The sequence below is a fragment of the Mugil cephalus genome, chromosome 15 (assembly GCF_022458985.1).
Source record: "Mugil cephalus isolate CIBA_MC_2020 chromosome 15, CIBA_Mcephalus_1.1, whole genome shotgun sequence".
In the NCBI taxonomy this organism is placed as follows: Eukaryota; Metazoa; Chordata; class Actinopteri; order Mugiliformes; family Mugilidae; genus Mugil; species Mugil cephalus.
Genome location: NC_061784.1, coordinates 8,246,579 through 8,269,546, shown reverse-complemented (window position 1 = coordinate 8,269,546; position 22,968 = coordinate 8,246,579). Strand labels below are relative to the sequence as shown.

General features: G+C 41.5%; 1 protein-coding gene across 3 annotated transcripts in view; it reads left to right on the top strand.

Moving 5' to 3' along the window:
* The first annotated feature begins 21,095 nt into the window (after positions 1-21,095).
* The window catches only part of dscama (Down syndrome cell adhesion molecule a), a 76,018-nt gene continuing 74,145 nt past the window's right edge, over positions 21,096-22,968 (top strand). For 2 of the 3 annotated variants that reach the window (XM_047607438.1, XM_047607437.1), the window contains exon 1: positions 21,098-22,280. In XM_047607438.1, the coding sequence (XP_047463394.1) occupies positions 22,238-22,280 (43 nt within the window). In that variant the 5' untranslated portion in view covers positions 21,098-22,237. Of the gene's footprint in view, positions 22,281-22,968 lie in introns of all 3 variants that reach the window. The other variant, XM_047607440.1, reaches the window with a different exon arrangement.

Below are 22,968 nucleotides of genomic sequence, written 5' to 3'. Positions count from 1 at the left end.
CGCAGCTGCAAGTCTCTACCAGTTTTGCACACCTAGACACTGAAATTTTTGCCCATTGTTCTTTGCAAAATAGCTCAAGCTCAGCCAGATTGAATAGAAAGTGTTTGTGAACAGCAATTTTCAAGTCCTGCCACAGATGCTCAATGGGATTTAGGTCTGGACTTTGACTGGGCCATTTTAACACATGCTACTTTTTGTTGGTCTATCATATGAAATCTCAACCAAATACATTCAAGTCTGTGATTGTCAGGTCACAGAATGTGAAACGTTCAAGGGGTATGAATACTTTTTCAAGGCACTGTAGACTTAGACAGACTTTAATGGTCCACAAGGGAAATTAGGCCTACTTTGGCCCAATCACAATTCTCCCCGTTAGCCCTACCCCTTAGTTTTGTGCGTTCATGTGAGAGGTAGTGGTGTCCCAATTCTACTTCTGATCGAGAGCTAGGGCTAAGTGGAAGGGCTACATAGCCCTAGAAATCAAGATTATCTGGGAGCTCACTTGAAACGAAGGGGTACAATGGATTTCCCATCATACACAGCTTTTGTTTATTCAACCAGCTTTTGTTTTGTCTTGTTCCGTTTATTTCATTAATATCACTAGTTATGTAGTCACCTAATGTTAGTTAACGTTAACAATGTACGTTAGACGTCACTTCTACTTGCCGTTACATTACAATCATGGTTTTTTTTTTCTTCCCCCTCATATGTTGCAGACCAAGGTTACGTAACCGAGGGCCGAGGGGACTCTTTTTAGGCGCATTTTTCAAAACAACAAAACAAAACAAAAATGTGTCACACGGCTTAGGTGCAAGCACCCAACCACCACTGCCCAGATGCCCCCCTTGTGGCCGAGTACAACTGCTGTTTGAAAAAATGGTTAAATAATGAGAAAGAGTTTCAATTTTGAAAATTGGAGCGTGGAAATAGAATAGATAAATACATTAAAAGCCCACAGTGTTTAGGCTACCTAGGCCATACCACATTTAATGTTTAATGGTTTTGTTTATTCGAAACATGCAGTCATTGGGTATGAAATTGTGGTCTTATATTCATGCCTTTGTTTTTAGCAGCACACCTATCCTCTGAGAAAATCAAAGACAGATGCAAGGACACTTGGTTGAGTTTTCTCCCAACTAAAGCCCACAACCTGCCTTTTAGACCCAGTTCCCACACCGTTTTTTTAAAACATTTTATGGATTCTTTGAGGAACAGCTGCTATACATGGTGAATCATTCCTTTCAGACAGTTGTCATCCCTGCCGCGTTTAAGATGATTGTGGAGGAGAGGCTCCTTCTGAAGAAGAGCAATTTAGACCCCAATACTTCTAATGACTATCGACTGCTGGGTTGGTCTGGAGGTGCTTGCTGTCGCCCACCATGGGTGCCAGGGCGTTAGTGTGCCCTATTTCTGTGGTGGTTCTATGGGCTTGGGACCCATGTGCTACCACACTGGGGTGTTGGTTTCTGGGGGCCTGGTCCCCTGTACCCGACTCTGGTGATGGCCTCACTCATAGTTAGGGAACGCCCACATGCATGCGTGGTGTCACCTTCCAAATCATGCAGAAGAATTAATGAGTCCCGCCTAATAAGGGCTGGAATGCTCATCCACTCTATCACTATGTGCCCTATCTTTGACTTAGCTCCTGTACTGAGACATCCTTACCCTCCTGGACTGAAACACAGTCCAGGAGAAACACAGTAACCCTCTGGACCCCCTCTATCCTGACTGAGGTGATCAGTCCTTTGTTCTCCCCTCTGTTCACTGAGGTGTAGCACTGTCCTCCCTGCCACACAAGGTCACTCCACTCAATAACGACCAACAAACAAGCCGAAGGCCAGTGACTGTCACACAGATACACTGAAACAATAAAATATTATGGTTTCAGTGCATGTGACTGCAAGAATATAACTGCAACAATCTCATATGTTGGTACCCTGCGGGGTTTAACTACATGGCTCTGCTTTTTTTGTTTGTGTTTTGATTTTTTGGCGAGGAGAGGAGGGAGGGGCGAAACAACCGCATAGGTGATGATGATTGGATAAGGTGCAGTAGGCTTTCAAGACAAGCCACTCTCAGGCAGTGTTCAGTTTATACACAAATCACACCAACACCAATCTAGCAGACGTAAGCGGCAGCAATGCTGAATGTGGAGGAAAAGTTGCAAGCCGTCACTGGTTGGACCTGATCGACGGTTTTTCTCTCTGACTCATATCTGCCTGTTACATTATGACTCGACGGCCCGACAGACTGGATCATTGTAGAAGCTTCAGCTCAAAAACAAGTTGTGATCACCTCCCATAAAGACTGACCTCTGAAGGGCAGAGATTGTTGTTCCTTTTTTTTTTTTTCAATCAAACAAATCAAATGTGTTGTTACACGATCGTTAATGGAAGCGTATAGGTGAACAGCGACTGTGCGACTGTGTTTATATCAAGCATGTACAGCGATCTCTTACACCTTAACGATCATTGCAGCGCTCTCCATCTGAGAAAAACGGGGATTTGGTGTCAAATATCGGGCTCTGTGCAGGACACAGTGAATTACTGTAATATCAGCAGCATTTTGAAAAAGCGGGAAAGCAGCTCTCACAGCGGGAGGTCAGACCCGGGACTTTTGCCGATGTGAAAGCAGTATGTCTACTAGTTGGATTCTCAAGAATCAAGAATCAAGAATCAAGAATCAAGAATCTTTATTGTCATTATGCAAGGCACAACGAAATTCTGTTCAGCAGCTCTTGGTATAAATGTATAGACCTGAGATATATAAATAATATAAATATAGAATAGGAAATATAAAATAGAATAACAAGTTAAAATAAAAAAAAAAAAATAGAATTTAAGAATAAAATAAGATGAGATGAGAGGTAGTAGTGCAATCAAGGATATTTAAAGTGACCAGTATGAATATTGCATGTATAGCAGCATGTTTAGACAAGGTGCAGTGCAGTATCAGAGTCTATCTGGCATCTGCAGGGGTTTAATGCTCAGTCTCTGGATGGGGGGGTATGTGAGGAGATGGGGTGATGGATTTCACAGCTCTGGGGAAGAAGCTGTGTCTCAGTCTGTTTGTGTTGGTCTTTATATTCCTGAACCTCTTCCTGGAGGGAAGAGGCACAAACAGTTCGTGGCCTGGGTGGGTGGGGTCTGCAGCTATACGGCCAGCCCTCCTTTGGACCCGGCTGTCATATATTGAGTCCAGGTGTGGGAGAGGACTCCCAACAATCCCCTGTGCGGTTTTCACCACCCGGGCCAAGTCCTTCCTGTCCTGTACAGTGCAGCTCCCATACCACACTGTTGCACTCAGACAGAGGATGCTCTCTATTGTGGCTCTGTAGAAGTTTGTCAGAAGCTGAGAGGAGAGTCAAGTCCTTTTCAGCTTCCTGAGGAAGAAGAGCCTTTGTTGGGCCTTCTTCACCAGGTGGGATGTATGCGTGGACCAAGTGAGGTCAGATGTGATGTGGATGCCAAGGAACTTGATGTTGTCCACCCGCTCCACCTCCTCCCCATGAATGAGGAGAGGGGTGTGTTCCTTCCTCCTGGATCTCCTGAAGTCCACGATGACCTCCTTGGTCTTGCTGGTGTTCAGGACAAGGTTGTTGTCTGAACACCATCCTGTCAGGTGCTGGATCTCCTCTCTGTAGTGAGTCTCGTCGTTGTCCGATATGAGACCCACTCATATCGGACTCTGAGGGGCAATAAATGTTAAAAGTTCTGTGTAAGTACATGTCTATACAATTCTATATGCAACTGACTTGTGAAACCTGCTAAGAAAAAAAAAATCAAATTATTAGACATATTTAAACTTTAAAAAAAGAAGATTAACGCAATAGTTACTTTCCCTGGTAACTAGTTACTTTTATAGTGGAGTAATTCAGTTACTAACTCAGTTACTTTTTGGGAGAAGTAACTAGTAACTATAACTAATTACTTTTTTAAAGTAAAATGTTAAAACTAACACTGCTTATAACACACACACACACACACACACACACACACACACAGACACACACACACACACACACCCTGAACTACTTTTAGTAACGTATTTCTTCTTGAGCGTCACAATTTTCTCCAAGTTACAAAATTAGGAAATGAAGCCTGAAAGTGGCTGATTTTATTGGATTAATTAAATTGCATTAAACTGAAAAGTAGTTGTTGTGTGTAGACCTAAGCCCCCTGAGACTGAAACGTTATTATAAGAGGCATTTGTCACGATCATGGTTTTCTTGTGTTTCCTGCCTGTGCCTGTTTTTTTGTCTTTTCTCTGTCCCTCTGTCTCTAATTATTTTCACCTGGGCAGGAAACAGGTACCTGAACCAGCTGTAGCAGATCACTAATCAGCTCACTTCATAAGGATTGTCGCGGCTTCTCTCCAGTGCCAGATAATTCTGCAGTTGTTAGTTTGTGCCAGCACAAGAGTTGTGTCGTGTGTGCTGTGAAGTTCTTTTTTTTGTCGCTAACGAAGGCTCATCTCCTGTGTCTTTTATCCTTTTCAGTGCCTCTAAGAGAGCTCCATTTTCCTGCCCCTGCAGCAACTTTTGTGTTTTCCTTCCCCTGGAGCGTCTTCTCTTTACCTTTTCTTTTCTTTTTTTTTTCCCCCCCATGTAGAATTTTCAATGAACTCATATTGACTTTCACATGAGCCTCGTGCAATCTTTCTTGCAATCAGGGTCCAACCCCCGGCTGGACAGCCATCACAGCATTATTAGATTGCAAATGATGTCCCAGTGCATAAGCAGGAACCAGCATGGACCTTCAAATATATATATATATAAAAAAACACAATTGATACCGTATTGATCCCAGATGGGAAATTATGTTCCTGCTGTTTGACACACCCATTTGTTCACACAGTAGTGTGTGCAGTTATGCAGTGGCCTGCAGCCTCAGGTACACCGCACCCAGGGTAAGAAAGGTTGTGTGAGATCAATATTTAAAGATATATGAAGTAAATAAGTAAGCGCGTAGGGTACTAACCATTTGAGAAATTCAAGCTTAACCACTTTTTTCTTATACTCTGAAAATAATTTAGGACAATGAGGTAAAAAGATGTAAAGTATGTGAATAATTTGATATGAGTTCATTATTAATTATTATGAAAACAAAATAAATGAGTTTAGGCAAAATACAGTTTTAAAGTTAACTTTCAAAAACAGTATATGTACTTACATTTTCTTATGCAATCAGTTACATCAAACATTTCGAGGACTATAAACTTATTCGGGTTTAATGTATTTTTATAATATTGTATGTCCCCTTGCAGACAAAGGAGCTCTGTAAATTCTCCAAATGTAGGATTATATAGGATATAAATTCATGAAACTAGTGAATATCAGCAAAGATGCATCAGACACGTGCTCTGGAATGTCAGCGTGCATTAACGGAGCACAGTGGGGAAATATTTTCTTACTGACAGATGCGTTTGTCTTATTAGCTAAAAGAACCAGTTTTACTGGTTACACTAATAAAAAAACTGTACACCAGTCTTTCCAAACATTTCACATAAAATTTAGAAAATTTTCTTGAGAATTTAAGAGTTGTGTGTTTGTGAGGGAGCCTCATGCAAATTGTTACCACGCCAGTAACACATATATATTCCTTTTAAAACTGACTTGAATGTTGCATGGTGATAATAAGAATGGGTATTGGTTGTTTTTTGGAAAACCAAGTTTTGTCTTCAGAAGACTTCTCTCAGTGCAGAAACCAGCACCTTTCACAGAGGACACTGTCAGTTAAATGGTCCACCGTTTAAGAGGTTTAATGTGCTTTTTAAATTTAATTATTAATTTTACTTTAACTTATATTTAGATTGTTTTTCATTGTGTGCTGTGCGTATATCCTTGTGAAACAGGGCAAAAATAAAAATGCCCAGTCAGTAGGTATATTTTTACACATATATGTTTTCATGGCAACAGCTTCAACCCAGCAATAGTTTAAGATGTTTTAATTTGCAGGCAAACTAATTAACTTTATATCCGTTCTTTATGTTTGTTTCATTGCCTCATGAATGGCAGTAGTATAAGGTGACAGAACCAAAAAGACTGACAGACTCACAGCGCCACTTCCTGGCAGTGAATTTCAATTTCAAACATTAGTTCATGAAAAGAATAAAAATGAAATTACAGTTTTTTGGCACTTGCATGATTCTAACTACTTTACTTATTATTCCACCGGATTCCAATTTTATTTGTGTATGTTTTTATGTATTATTAATAATGCACTTCAATCGGTAGCAGCAGTAAATCGCCAGCAGGTGTCAGTGTCGTTGAGGAAGTATGAGCCACGACCAGGTAGACAGGTCGGTGCGCGAGATAAGTGAAAGACTGCTACAGGCTACTAACGTGGGAAATGAAACGAAAACATGATTTTCAGTCAGCAGGTGAGCTGGTGATATTGGACATGTTTGTTCCCTCACTTATGTTGCTTTCTTACACAGTGTTTACTTGTCTGTGTGTTCGGGTGTTGTTGACAAACTTTTCAGTGATGTTGGTAAGCTAGCCGACAAGGCAGTTCCGGTCACCACAGGAGTAGCCTTTGCCATACAACTTTTTCACGGACATGGTTTACCCTTGTCTTTGTGGGGCATCACAGTAGACTCTACTGTATCTGCTATGATAAAATATGACTTTTGAAAAGCACCATCAGGGTAAAGTAGCTCGTCATATCAGTTGCCCCTAGACTGTCTTTCAGTTAAGCACTTGTGTCTTACGTTTGTGGTCCCTGTGATGCAAAAACAGTCTGAATCTTGACCTTTCCTGTTTTACAGAAACACTTTTAAACAGGAACACTATTAAGTCAATGTGGGAACATACAAACGCAGAGGAAAATCTTTAGGCAGTGGTTCATCTACAAGAGATTGACAGAAGAAAATCATGGTTAAGTTAGAGGCTTCATGTGCCATGTAGGGTACCTGTATTTTCAAATGATTGTAATGGATTAGTGTTTTTAGTTTGTTTTTTAATTGTCCATTACCAAGAAGCTCCAAACACGCTGAAGCCCACATGTCCTGTATATAGATTGATTCTCAATCATAACCAAGACATTTCTGAAATGTGATAAATAAGCAGACATCACACTAATACCGAACATTAATTAGTTAGCATTAATTTTTGTTTTTCATCATAAGGCTGTTTTCGATAATTCAGTCTTGGTTCTTGTTTCCAAATTTGATACAGTATTCAGGGTCCCCATCAAATATGCCTGCCATTAAAAATGTTTTAGATGTTAGTCTGTTTTCTATCCTTCCTATGGCATTGGACACTTGGCATGCACGGTGAAGTGCGTGACTTAAAGTATACTGATTGTTCCACCCAATTCAGATTTTATTTGGTCTTCAGTCCGTAGCAACAGTAAATCGCCAGCAGGTGTCAGTGTCGTTGAGGCAGCATGAGCCACGACATGGGAGAAAGTTCAGTGCATGGCACAGGTCAAACATAGACTAGTCCAGGCACCAGCACGGAACATGATGTTGTCACAAAAACAAAAACATGATTTTCAGTCAGCAGGTGAGCTGGTGATATTGGATATGTTTGTTCCCCCTTTTGTGTTGCAGTCTTGCACAGTGTATTGAAGTGTGGTTGAGAAACTTTTAAGGGATGTTGGTAAGCTAGCAAACAGGCCGGGTCACTGTCACCACATACCCCCACATACGTCTTTGTTACAACAGATTTTACTGTGGGAGAAATAGCAGAGGTGTAGTCACATTACGGTTAGACAGTTAACTGCTCCAGTAAGATATTCAGAAATATCCATAACGGTTGCTACTAAAAACATCTATAATAAATATGTCAAAATAGCCCTATGTACAACGCGATCACCAGATGATAAAGTTTTTAAGTTTTTGCTGGTAGTGCTGCCGATGTACTGCACATCAGTTAATGGGTTTTTTCTATTCGAGAAACTTGATATAAAGGATTTTATTGTTTTTGTTGTGGTGAGTGAAAGGTAAGTGTTAAAAGTATGGTATTAAATTTCATAGGTGCAACAAGTTTTACAATATGCTCAAATAAGAGTCAGTAAGATTTTGACATGGTAAAGTTATGTTGACAAATAACTCCAGTTTGTGGACTTAAATCAATATTTATCAACATATTAAATTGTTCCGGATAAACATGGACAGTTTGTGGATATGCAGTAAAGAGTTTCAGAGGAAACTTATAAATGAAAGTACGAACTGAATGTTGAGTTTTGCAGTTCTTGAATGGATCCATCATATTTTGTACACTGTGATGTTATAGGCTTCACGTCTACAGAATGACAAATGTGTTCATGATTAAAATAAATATAATCATCAAAACTATAAAAGCAACACAAACAATTATAATAAATGCAATTAAAGACAGAAAGAGTCTCATGTAAGTTTTTATGTAAAATGTGACAGTCTTGTATTCAGCCAGTAGCATCAGCACAGCTCGGTTGAAACACTTAAGATAAAACCTATGTGGGAACTTCAGTTCGTCGCAGTCTGGGTATATTGATAACTTGGTTTTTGACTCAAAGTGATAATATCCGGGGCCACACACAAGTCCGAACTGTTAGTTAATCTCCCACATGGGAAATCTACATAACATGAAAGCAGTTTCTAGTTACCATGAATTAGTAATAACACAAATAGTTTTACAAAATTAAATCTTTAACAAAACTGTGTACAGAAGGTCTCCTCTCCTCTCCTCTCCTCTCCTCTCCTCTCCTCTCCTCTCCTCTCCTCTCCTCTCCTCTCCTCTCCTCTCCTCTCCAACGTGGTCTCCCTCCACCAGCTTGGCTGTCTAATCACTGTTCATGGAGGTTGGCTCACTAGTTGGCAGATGCTCAATCCCAGAGCCTGCATCTGCTACCTGTTTGTACCAATTAACAGACCCATGATACTGCACTGACACCTCTTCAGTGGGTTAACAGATGCCACAATTAGCCACTCATTTGAATAGCTGCCTGCTTAGCGTGAGGACCCTTGTTGCATCATCTCCAACTGTGGGGACCGCCTTTCATCTATGTGCCTTTTTTCTTGTTGCCTCTCAAATGAGGCGTGGGAAGGCCAGGAAACCCCAGTGTGTTGAGCAAACAGTCTTTTCACCAGATCCCCAAATTAGCTCTTCAGATGCACTGTTACGGCCGAGAGGGTAGACTTTACATGGCAAATGCACTGCATACATTAGAGTTGGGGTGGGGGAGTGGGCGGGGGCTTACATTCGAGCCATTACCAGTTTGTCGCTTGCCAGGGACGTTTGAATCTGTCCACTCCACAGAGTTGACTGGTCTGTCTGGAGGCGTGACTTGAAATAACGGCCGCTTCGGTGGATATGTTGGTCGCTAGTGAGTGGTAAGGGAAATATGAAAAAGACAGAAGTTGGCGGTTCTGTTGAGAACGGGTTTTGCGTGTGGCTGTGTGAAGCCAGCGTGTTTCATTTTGATCCTAGATAGTTGAAGAGGTGTAGGATTGTTAGGTAGGTAGGTGGAACTACAGGCAGCAAAAAGGGTCAAAAAGTAAAATGAGGTAGAATGTAAATAGTGTAAGATTTCCTCTGGCTTTGTCCTAAAACATATAAAATGTACGTATCTGAATTACTTCTGCTTCACATGGTTCTTTCCAGGAAATGAGCCAGGTTTCATTGGATGAAAAATTAGTATACGCCCCCAAGGTTAGAATGAGATGTCAGCATTTGGAAAGATGATAACGTTCAAAAGCATTTAGTATGAAATGTCATATTTGGAATATTTTAGTTAAGGAATACATTTTTAAGTGAAACCAAATTTGAACCAGCCTTGCCGTCTTTGTCAGGATTCAGTGAACGACACTAAAGACGTGATCATTATAGCATCATCAACAAATCTTATTTCATCAAGCAGGTAACGCTCGTGTTGTCAAGTAAAATTCCAACCTAAATAAATGTGTTTGCATAGAAGCACAAACTACGTGCTGCTGTGAAAAGCAGCCTGTTCCTGAAGAGGAAACAGTGTTGACATTAAGTATGAACCGTGGTGGGTGACGTGTAACAACAAAATGACAGCACTGTTACTAGGGGCTAAGTGCTAATCTTGGGTGGGGGGGTGAGGGGGATGAATTCTCAGAGGATATTTAAAAAAAAAAAAAGAAAAAAAAGAGGCTTAGTGGTGTGATTCTGCCCTAGTTCTCACCAACACTTTGTCACTGTGCAGATGTGATATGTGTAATTGTGTGCGCGTGAGGGTGATGGAAAGTGCTTGTGTTTGTGCACATCTAAGCCTCAAGTGTGGATTTCCGCACACAAGCTGCTGTGTGTGTGTCGTGTGTGTGTGTGTGTGTGTGTGTGTGTGAGCATGTTACTGTAATCCTGCCTATGTGTATGTGGATCAAAACCACATGTGTCATTTTTGCACAAAGAGTATGATCAATGCAACATTCTTCCGCAGCCAATGAGGAGAGAGCCCTTGTTACTGGGCAGTTATGTGTTTATCCCCCCCCACCTCCACCCTCCACCACCCCCCCACCCCTCGTTCTTTCGTGAGGTCGATGTCACGCGTCAAGCCTCATAGACTCTCAGATCAGCATGAGTCTTTACGACACACCAGGGTCCTCCGGTTGTGGTGAACATCAGCACTCTCACTGGTTTTGTAGGTCAACCAGTATTGAACTATGGGTGCAGCCCAGCTCACAACACATGTATTTGTATACACTGCTTCTATGCATAGATCAAAGGTCACAGGTATTTCTGCTCACGAAAAAAAAAAAAAAAGGTTATTGGCTGACGCTGGTGAAGCGAAATCTCCATCACTTAATCGGATTTCTCTGATTTCGCTCTTTTCTGCTGACATGCTGTAAAGAGATAAATACATCACAGCTACTCATTTCATTTTTGCTGCAATTCCAGCCTTAAAAGAAATCATAATAATTATAATAAGTACTAGCATTACTGTGTGTAACGTTTTAAAGTGAAAATTATTGAAATTTAACATAAATTATATACAATATAAGCAGTTAAAATACATATATCATATATACAATTTAAATATATACTGTATGTCAGCCTCTAAAAAAAACAACGTAAACAAATGTACGTAATTATAGAATGTAATGTGCTAATGTTGTTACATATCTGGCCATTTTACACTTGCACAACAAATTGATTGAAAATTTTGACTTTCAAAGTAAAGTTGGTTCATGCATATGCAGCTCAGCTCAGTGATTATGCAGAAAGACTGAGTTAAATAACTTTTTCAATATTTCAGTTTTGGGTATCGAAAAGTGCAAGTCAGCACCTTTGGCAGCAAAGGCGTAGGATGCAGTGAGGCCCACGAGGACGCGGTGGTAGAACTGAACTGGTGTAGGGCGCCCGTTCTTACAGTACAATCGAGGAGAAAGGAACTGCATGCTATACAACCACTGGAGCACGTGTGTAAATGCAGGAGAGGCCCATTTTGAATATAAAATCACAATGTTTTCTAAAATACACCCCTACTTCCTGTAAGTCAAAAAAGGCCTTTGAATCTAGTACATTTCTAAGGCCCCTCATGCTTGTATCAGACCTTGAATCAGCAGCATTGTCTGACTGATTTACTAAGAGTTTATATATCTTATCTAGGTTAGCGATAGTGATTTTTTGTAAATAACAAAAATGTTATTACGTTATTGTAAGTAAACAAATGAGAAATTGGTCACTGGATCCACACTAGCACTCTGCTCTGCTGAGACTTAGCGATAGCTGCACTTGTTGACCGGAGATTGTCGAACACGCGGCACTCTCGGTATTTAATGGCATGCGTTGTCGACAAATACTTTGTTATGTTGGTGGTGTTGTCTCACTTGCTTGAAATTACGGTGCTGCATGGGTTGCATGTTGCGCTGTTACTCATCTGGTGAAGTGGACCCACACTTTCGACCATCTTCCTTGTCGCCGCGTGATCTGAATGACATGCTTCGACGTAAAGATGTGGCACGACAAAAGTCAATAAGCACGAAGGCTAATGGTGACGATGAAGTGAACTGGTTTTCGAGGCCCGTCCCTAATCTTGTCCCCCTATATTTCCAGAATACCTTCAAAGATTTTACATGTTTGCAGAGGATGTTAACAATGAACAAATATAGTAGCACTAGAAATAGGCTAAATAGGAGAATAACCCTTTAGTTGGATCAATGTTGTATCAACGCTTCAGTATTAATTGTGTCAATTATTTGTATCTAAACCTTGTTAAAGTAAACCTGTGTAAATCACCTACACTTTAGAGTTTGCACCTGTATTTGCGTGTGTAGTTGCATCACAACACACAAAGCAAGGTAGGTGATTATAAAACATTCGTAGCATTATCTGTAAGGAATGTAATGACCTTATAACAAGAACACTGTTTTATTATTTTGTACTCAACCTGCAACACTCTCCATGACCACATGGTGGCATCAGTCCTCACCCGCTTGGCCATGACCTAACCATCACTGATGAACAGAACGTTGGGAAATCCTCTTTACTGGAAGGGTTAAATTAATCTTAACAACGTCTTTGCACCCTTGACGTAAAGAAACATGCATCGATAACAGGAAGGCAAAAACATCTGTCTGAACCCCTCTGACAAGGAGAATAACAATGGATTTACCATTAAGACAGCTTGTTACTGGTAATAAGATCTCCTTGGACATGTTATTTTCTGAAGGTAGATGCATGAATTTCTTAGCGTAAACATTAACCTTATTATGTGAACTTTAGTGGTGATCTTTTCCATCTTAAATTTTCCTTCGGCGATACGGATTCCCTGGCGATATATTTTTTATTTATACTCTCTTTACAGAGTTAAATGTTTGTCTCCCCGGTGTTTTGGTCGGCCAGTGTAGTATTGCTGTTGACAATTTTGTATTTAGGTCAGTGTGGCCCCCTCAGGGTCTGACAAACCACTTTCTCCTCGAGTCCCCGTGATTGACACATTTTCTTATAGCAAATGAAGTCTTGCTCCTCCAGTTTTAAATTCTTGATGAGTAACATGTTATAAAATACAGCACTAAATGCTGCTGCTTGTGCACTCTCATTTGGATATCCCTGAATGCCATTTAGTTATCCCCAGAATACCACTAATAGTACTATAAATACAAATGAGTACAACAATATTGCAATTATATATCAGTCTGTCTGCATTATATATATGTGGGTGTGTTATTCTCACAATGTTTATATATTTACTGTCACATACAGACATGTGTCCCCCCTGGGTGTGTGGCGTCTTGTTTTGTGTAGACTGCACCATGTGACCCGGCCTGCATAGATGGCTACCTGTTGTCATCTGTGCTTCCTGTCACCCTCACCACTTCTAGACAGCATGGTAATAATCAGCAGCCTGGCAAAAACCAGAATTACCAGGACATCCTCTAAGAACATAATGCCTGTCTTAGACACTGGGCATCTGGTGGTATTTCCTCGCGGTACGCTTGATACAGAGGAGGGGGGTCGAGGTGAGGAGGACGAAGAGGCGGAGGGAGGAAGAGAGGGGGCGGGAGGAAGAGAGAAGGATAGAGGGAGGGAGGGAAGGCGCTTTAAGTTGGATTAAGGGGGAACTGTGAAGGGGGGGAGGCTAGAGAAGAAATGACCTGACCACATGCTCCATCCGTAAAGCGCTTTTCTTCTGTTCTGGCCCTCTGCCCTGAGCAGCCAGTCCAGGTCAAACCAAGAGCCCCCACTGGGAAGTGCCCCATGCTGCTGCCAACAACCATTGTGATCTGCAGGTCTGCTCAGTCAGCCTCTCCGATCTGATGTGTCATTTTGGGGGAGAGCTTGGCAGGTCTGACGGGTAATCTATGACTCGGTGGTAAAACATTTTAATTAAGAATTGCAATGCACGTGATTAAAACATCTAGCAAAACTTCTGTGCAGAACAACTGAATTGTCATATTTACGGTCTTCCTTCACCGCAGGTTTTTTTTTTTTACTTTGATGTTTGTCATCCTGGAAACGCTTGGCCTCTTTAATTGGTCCAAAACATGCCTGTCATTGTTTAAGCTCATGCCATTTACCTAATTTTATGAGACTTGTCAGAAACATCATACTATGCAAACTAAATCATCCATGTTTGCTCATGCATTGTACAAATCACATTTAAAAAAAAAAAAAAAAAAGTAATATCACAACAGTTAACCTTGCCAGGCTTCACGCTATGTTTTTGTGGGTTGTGGACCTTTGAGAAGCTAGTTAGGGTGATATTTAAAAAAAATTTTAAGTCTTGTTTGACTGGAGGCCTAAAATGACATTTTACTGTACACATACAATTTACTGCAACAAATGGCAAAAGAAAACAAAAAAAATCCTCATACTTCAGAAAAATTTGCTGTTTTTACTTGAGGGTCATCAAGGTTTTACCTAGAAAAAAGAGCACAATTTACTTATTTTAAAGCACAAATGTCACTAAAGTCAGTGCATTATGTGGTCAATGATTTTTTTATTTGCTCACGAGAATGTAAGAATCATATTTATTACTGAAAGCTAAAGGTTAAACATACAGTACTTGTGGGAATTATGGTAGTATTTTAATATACACTACGTGGTAATGTCTTTTATGTCTGCCAGTAGAGTCCATTTTGCATTATTGCTGATGAGACCTTTTTCCTTTGAGCACTAAACTTTTAAATTTTTCCAGTGGTTTGTCTTGATATTTGGTTCAGTATACCTATAAATAATCGTATCGTACAACCTTCAAAGACATGCTCTCGTCTGGTACTCCGATTTTCTCTCACCCTCTAAAGACATTTGTGATTCTAAAGTGACCATGGGTGACAGTAAAATGTCTTATGTCATATGTCTTATTAATCAGTGGATTGGCTCCAAGAACAATTGGGGAAAATCTTACAGTTTAGTTTTTTCAGTACAATGATCCTCGACTACTTTTTACTCCGTATTTGTGTTGGGGCAGACACATCTTTCGCATTGTGCCTCATCAAACCTGGTGAACACTAGAAAGCTGTCATTAATTTAGATTTAGAAAAGAAAAGAACGTGCAGGAGAAATTTGATCACGTGTAACAGTAGTTCTTTTGCACTTACTTTCTACAACCACAGTGTAATTGTGTCTTCTCCCTTAATTTAAAAGTAAGCAGGATTTAAAATTACTTCACAGACACACAGCTTGAGTACTTCAGAACAAACTTCTGACTAATCCCACTCATCAGACGTCCCATGTCATCATGAAACAGTGTAACCTGCGGAGTTTGAGCCTCCCTTGAAAAAAAAACTCCAAGAGGCTACAACATTTTGCGCAAGGTGACTTCCAAGTCCTGACAGGCTTTCTGACGACGAAACGCTGAAGATGCCTTGGGGCAGATCGCCAGCACCAAGGCCAGATGGGAGCCCTAGTCTCTACCTGCCACCCCCCCCACCTCCACCCGATGCCAGTCCCCTGACACCCGCCAAGCCCCCCCCCTCCTTCCCCCCCCCCCTCAACCCTCGCCATCTGTGCCGACCTGCCCCTAGCTGTCAACAGTTCAAGAGCGGGTTGTGGCGTTTCAGACGACAACACAGCTGTGCAGATGTTGTCAGGGCGAAAAGATGGCGACAGCGAGGCTAACATCTGTGCTCCCTGTGGGAACGGCAGAGCAGCACTTTGCAAGGAAGCCAGTCGCTGTGATACTGTGTCAGCGAGCCGCCAGACGCAGTGCTTAGCGTCCTGTGTGGAATCACGAGCGCTGCTCCTGGCTCATTAAGGCCGTGGAAAACCCCACGCAGCCATCCACACACACACGCACACACACACCTCCTCGTCTTCATAATACCTTGTCAGTTCCATAAATATGTTCTGTGGATTAAACACAGATTAAAACACTATAAACTAGCCAGATTTACATCAACTAAGCAGATCATAGAGATTTGATACTGAGAGGGCGCTGAACACATAATCCCGATATTACGTTACTTGAATCTGCATCCCTCGCATGGTTTCATCTTTCGCGATGATAGAAATGAACCTGCTGTCAGACCCGCATCCTCTGCTGTTTCCCTGTGTACCTTGTGACTGCTGATTTCCCTGTCACTGGATGCCCACCCCACCACCACCACACACACCACCACCACCACCTCACTCTCTCCAGGCAGCTTGATGCAGTATGTGGCATGTGTCAGGTATAGCCCTTCATTACCACCCTGCTGCTCTCTCCCCCATCTCTCTCTCTCTCTCTCTCTCTCTCTCTCTCGCACACACACAAGAAAACACATTTGGGGTTTATCTGAATTATGTGAGTATCCGTCTGTGTGTGTCTGAAAGTGAGTGAGAGAGAGAGAGAGAGCGCACAGCAGAGAAGGAAAATGAATAAAAGGACTTCATACATTTTTATGACTGTACCGATAAGGTCAGTCATGTGCTGTGGTTACTAAGCAACGCTGCCACCCCATGTTGGACAGTTACGGACCAGAAGAGTCAAACTCAAAGATGTTTACTATTGCTCTGAGTGCAGCATTGTCTGGTGAGCGCCGTGTGACAGCCACTGTAGGATGTAGACGCACATGCATAAACACAACTCAATGTCAAATTAAATGATGGAAATCCTTTACGCTTACTAAAACTTTTTTTTAAATGATGCAGCAAATTAAGTAATTTATCAAGTGTGAGAGTAATCCTAAAGGTTTTAAAAGCACTTTTACATAATTTTTGATTATTGTTGCACCCTTTTTATTGGACTGAAAAATGAAAATGCTGAGATTTAGAACTGAAGTGGATCCCTTATTTGATCCCACGAAGTCACGCGACACCAGCCACAGTACAAGTTTCATTATCATTATTTTGATGAGTAACATAATAGATCGTTCTTATTGTGCGTGTTCCAGTATTAGTGCTCACGTTATTGCCAAAACATTAAGCACGGAGTGTTCCTGGAATAAACATACAATTCTCTTGACTTTTTTATTTTGGATGTTTTCAATTCAAAATTAACCTAAACTTTCAGAGGAGAATACACATAAGTTGGATTCACCTGCATAGTGCAATGTACAGAGTCAGAATGTAAATTCATGAAGCCACTGCAACATTCATTGTGTCAGAACTTATTAAATATAATAAATATTTATGGTGGAATGACACACAACAGGAATGTCCTATCGTTGGAAATTCATCTAGTGGGACAATCTCAATTCAGAGTGCACAGTTATGAATTCTGCCTCTTCAATTTCAGAAGACTTGTTATCCTAGATTTACCTCTGGATGACCCTGTTGTCCACCCAAACACTGAGCTGTGAAATGCGAGGAAGTCAATGAGTGCAATCAATGAATAGATCTGCTAAGGTGGCCCATCAAGGAACTCTGATCTCTCCACTCAATTGGTTGCTACCTTACAAGGTAAGATGATTATGGAAAGCACTAATGTCAACTTAGTGTATTTCATCCCCGTTAACCAGGGTTTTAGCAGGCTTTTGGGGAGTTCTCTGTTTTTAAATGAACCAATTAACATTCAATGGAAAGTAGGTCAATTGATAAGAACGGAGGAATTTGTGATTGTCTCTTTTTAGCACTGCTGTACAGTAATCAATGTGCGTAAGGAGAGTCTGTGTGACAGGGAGGATAGAAGCAACCTCAACAGATTTGTTTCCCTGCGGCATATTCCCAGCTGGATTTGTCTTTTAAATTCTCCGTTGCCCTGGCTTTGAGAGCAGAGTATCATTTCTTGTGTGACCCACAGTGGGAAGCTCATGGCACATAGCTTATATTCAAGCAGACACAGCACTTTCCACCCTCTAATGGCAAGGAATTACTCTCAAAGGGAACACGATTTCTCCATTTCTTTATTCTGCAGACATGTCGACTCATTAAACTTGAATTGTGACTTGGTCTCACATTCCTATCAGAATTTATGGGCAGAGAGCAGGATTCAAAGATGATCTAATAAAATGAGGGTCTCAGGATGTATGTTAGACTACTGTTTCTCCATTTTTACCTCATAACGCGGTTTGAATTATTCAGCAACCTGACCCCGGCAGCAAAGCTCCCTCGTCTCTTTTCAGTTGCAGTTTGAGATGAAGCTTCTATAACTTATAGACTTATATTTTACTGTGTATTTTGTTAATACCTGCTATTAACAGTTCCCCGGAGGAATATAGATATTTGTAGTGATGATCGATGGATGTGGTTGAAGCAGGGATTTCCTGATCCTTATCGGCCTGATCCAGGCGTTGTTAAAATTATCAGAACAGTATCGGGCTTCTTCTCGTCTGGTTATTTATTTAAGGGCTGAAGAAGAAGACGAGGAACCAAAATCACATGACTAAACATGCCTCCTCTTTTAAAAGAAGAGGAAAGATTTGTGGTGCCAACGTGAAAGTGAAAACTATTCCTGAGTGGGTTTTGAAGTTAGATCAGTCCATTTGGAGCCACACAAGTGATCTTGGATATATCTGGTGTAACATTAAGAGATCGGTATCAGGTCAACACCCCTAATTGTGAGTCAATGGCCTCTTATTGAATTCTTACATGCACCTTATATTGTAAACGGGTGGTAACTTCAAACGTTTTGGGCACCTTTTTGCCAGTGACCTATGACTTATGCTGTATTGTTCAGTGAGTTGAACACAGAGCATTTGACTGTGTCTCTGTATATACTGACTTTCTTCCTGGTTGAGAAATGCGTGATGGCGCTCTGTTTGAGTCCATTTTGACTTGGTTCAGTGATTTCAGGAATAGCAACCAGAAGTTAAGGCAACACCCGAAATGCAACAATGCATAAGGTGAGCTGAATGAATTGGCCCCTAAAGACTCTTTTCATCTAGTCTCACTAGTGGAAAAAAAAAAGTTTAGCTAATACAATATCCTTCACAGATGTTCCTTTTATGATCTAGAGAAATGCTAGTTTTGGGCTACAGTTCATTTTAATTGCAATTCTGTGCAAGACCTCTGAACATTAACACGCCCATAGTGACTGTAGTTATATTGTAGACACTAGCCTGTGCAGAGAGTACTTCAAAAAAACAAATAAATTAAAAATATATATGTATATATTCAAAAGCATCACAATCACAGTACAATATGGCATGGCTAGTCTGGTTTAATGTCCAAATAATCTGCAGCAGAAACACTAGAAACTTATTAAGACCATTTTGGCAGACTAAATGACATTATGTAGCATCGTAACTCAATCACCATCATGTTAATTATGAAATCTGTTATTATGACATTAAAGTGGTTAGTCTTTGACACAGATGCTTAAAATAACATTCACCAGCTTAACCCTTTTTTCTCAAAGTTAAATATGTCAAACTTCTGTAAGATAAAGACCATGTACACCCCGTGTGTAGGACATAGAGGGATCTTGCAGAGATGTTTGAATGTTTACCATTTAAATAGCAGAAGGATTTAAAGGAGGATAATACCTTAGATTTGATCATAACCTCACAACCTACCATTGTGATAAAGCGGGGATTAGAGAAAAACAGCCTGAGCTCTTTATGACCATACAGCCAGTTTAATCCAATCTTTGTACACAAACGTCCACTGGGACGAAGACTGCATGGAATCATTCACCATATGGTTAAATGATTAGACCGAACAAAACAAAACAGAAGAAAAAAAAGGCAATGGATCACCGAGTGAGGAAATGGGTCAGTGCCAAGTTGATTGTTGATTTTGTGTCTCATATAAACACATGAGTATGTGTCAGCTGTAGATAAGTTATTTGCATATCTCATAGCTGTTTATTTCTGTGGTTGTGTGGGTTTGGTTCCTTTAAATAGCAGTTACATCTGAATAAAAATGAATCACAGTGTCTTATCTTTATTACAGTGTTACAGTGAAGTGTTTATGTTATTACACATCCACAGTGTTGGTGTTGATGTGGAGGCCAGTTTAAACTATCAGGTTTATCATGTGCTGGTAGTTATGAGTAGGAAGTTACCTGCAACTGGAACAAACTGTACAGTAGGCTTCTTAATAATAATCCATTTGAAAATGGCGTTCGGGTGTTGAGAGCGCCAGGCTGTGTAGACTGCAGCTTCACCGAGGCAGGTAAAAGAGAAGGGGGTGTGTGCATGTAGCAGTAAACATAACGTCATAACTGGATGAACAACAATCCCCCTTTGCTGTTGGGAACCAAGGAGACTGACAAGGACAGGCATTAGGAAAAAAAATCCGCACAATACTTTGTATACAACGTGTGAGGAAAAGTGCCTGCTTTCCTCCCTGCTATCTTATTTCAGCTGGCTGGAGTCGGTGATAATGATCTGTTTTATTTCGGGGGTCCCTGGCTGGAAGCGCATGCAGGGCCAGACAGGCAGTGACAGGTCCTGTATTCCTGGTGCAGAGCATGTTCATGTGCAGGTCTGATGTGGATGCTAAGCCTAGGAGACAGATACTGTATCTGGGCGGCGGGCTGGAGCCTGAATCTTCTTTGAACATAAATGGGCCAAGCTAAATTCAAACGGTCACATGGCAGTGGATGTCACTGTAGCTACTACTGTGTCAGGGAGGGCACCATCTTTTGGGATTCAGCCTAAGATGCATATGTGACTTTCTTAACAACCTATCTTAAAAAAATAAATAAATAAAATAAAAAAATGAGATTTTAAAGCAAACCTTTATGGCCCCTGTGCTCTGTTTGTGTCTCAAAATAATCCAGATAATCGCTGCAGAAATACTACTGTTGACATTTGCAGGTACATCCTTCCTCCTTGTAGCCGAATGCTTAATTAAAATGTTAGAATACAGGTCAGTATTAATCGTTTTATACAACACATGTTAACTCTGTGCTCATTTTCTTCCCACATTATTTAGCTTTCTCATTTTAATCCACAGCCTCCTCCTCCTATGGGGTTTGGAGGTGAGCTCATGGGAGGTGGGGGGGGGGGGGTCTGTGGATGTCCGACATGGCCGCTGTTTGATGCCCTCTGGTGCATTGGGGGGGGGTCGCTACTTATATTTGTCAAGGTCAATTAATGAATGCAGGGCTGAGGCTGGCAGGGTCCCCAAAACGCCCCTGGGGCTCATAAATTATCCAGAAAACACATTAAAAGACAGGATTTGATCTCCTCCAATTAAGATAATTTAGCTTTTCCCCCCTCACAAAATGCCCACATAGCATCCAGTCAGGTGTAGCCTACATCACTCCCTCTCCCTGTCTCCCTGTCTCCCTCCCTCCCTCCCTCCCTCCCTCAGCATCCGTCCTCCAGCCTGCAACACCACAGCAGTAGCAGCAAGCCTTAGAAGGATGTCCTGCATGGGCTAATTCTTCTTGCTTATGTTAATGTATAGTTCTCTCTCCTTGAGTGGGGCACCTTGATCCTTCATCTGTGTGATTAAAAAAACAACAACAAAAAAAACAAAAACAAACGAAAGAGGGGTTTTAACGCTCCTCCAGAGGCTCAGCTGCGCGCCCCCTCGTCGCACCCCCCACCCCTGCACCTTTAAGGCAATGGAGAGGGAGAAAAGCGGCTGCGGAGAAGGAGGCGAGGGTTTATTCCACTGTGCTCTGAGGCAGGGCAGGTTATAAGCGCAGGGACCAGTGTGCGCAGTTTGTGTGTGCGGCTGCGGGGGGAAGATGCGTGTGCTTGTTGCTCGCCGGACGGAGAGAGGCGGCGAAGAGAGAATGAGTTTCCAGCGCAGCTAACAATCAACTCCACGCGCTTTTTAATCCACAGAAAAAAAGATCCAACTTTTACGCATTTTTTTCCCCACACATACCTGAGATGATATATCTGGCTGCTTTCCGTACACACACTTCTTATTTATTTATTATTTATTGATTATTTTCTTTATTCCGATTTTTGAGGCGTTTTTTCTTCTTCTTCTTCTTCTTCTTCTGTTGTTTTAATTGTTTGACCGTGGAGTTGGGTGTGCGCATAGGCAGTTTGTCATATGCGTCCCAAGCCTCTGACTCAGCAGCAGTAGCAGCGGCACAGCTCACCTGGACCGGAGTGCACCGAGCCGAGCTCCCTCATGTTCCAGACAGAGCAGCGCTCCGATACGGAGGGACGGCTGCGCTGAGGCCCGGCGCGGTGCGGTGCGGTGCGGTGCAGTGCGGTCAGTCCAAAAAAAAAGGGGGGAGACGCACAGTTGTGGATCATATACTATCCCCCGCTGTACCAGGAGACAATCAGCAGCAGGAAGAAGCTCAAACCTCCTCCTCTTCATCTTCTTCCCAACGTGAAGGATTGAGAGAGAGAGGGAGCGAGCGAGAGGGAGAGAGAGATATTTGCAAGCTCCCCTTTCTTTCATTGCAATTGACTTGTTGAAGAAATAAAAGGAAGAAAATAACAAGAAGAAAGAGCGCGTGGAGACAAGAAGAAAAAGCATAAGCTTGGATATTGAACGGAGCGGGGCATGTGGATATTGGCTCTTATCTTTTCCCAGTGCATCTTGAATGGTAAGTGATGCACGTCGAACTTCAAGTTTTTGTTAATTATCCCTCCGGATCGAGGGCACAAATAATATCCCGAGTAGACTGGAAGCATTTCCACGTTGAGGAGATTGATTATTTATTTAGTATCCCGGAAAATTGAAGGGAGGAACAGGCTGTTGCTATGTCCTGTCACAGGCAGTGGGGCTTTTGGTGGGGGGTTGATAGTTACATGCGGACTAACCTTCATACAGCGTAAGTGTACAAAAAAACAAACAAACAAACAAAAAACGTCCAGCCACACATGCACATTCAGCATTTAAGAATAACCTTTAAAAGCGGAGAAATAAAAAGATGCAGAGAGGCAAAGAGGAGAAATGTAGGTTGAGTGATAGGTGCACCCTGTGCTGCAGAAGGAAGCAGGCATTTCAGTGTATTGTTATTGCATTTTTTTTTCTGCATTTATTTATCTATTTAGATTTTTAAGATTCTTGGCCTAAAACAATATCTAACAATTATTTTGTTTCATTCTCAGCTGGTGTGATGAAGGATTAATTATTCCATGTCATCAAAATGCACTGGGCCTCAGTCTGGGTGCATTTTCCTTATTTCCCTGCATTTTTAGCTGATCAGTGTGCATACTGAGCATTATGAGCATTATATTAAGAGTATGGACATGGCTTGTGCACAGCTATCTTTTAGTAAATAATTTGGT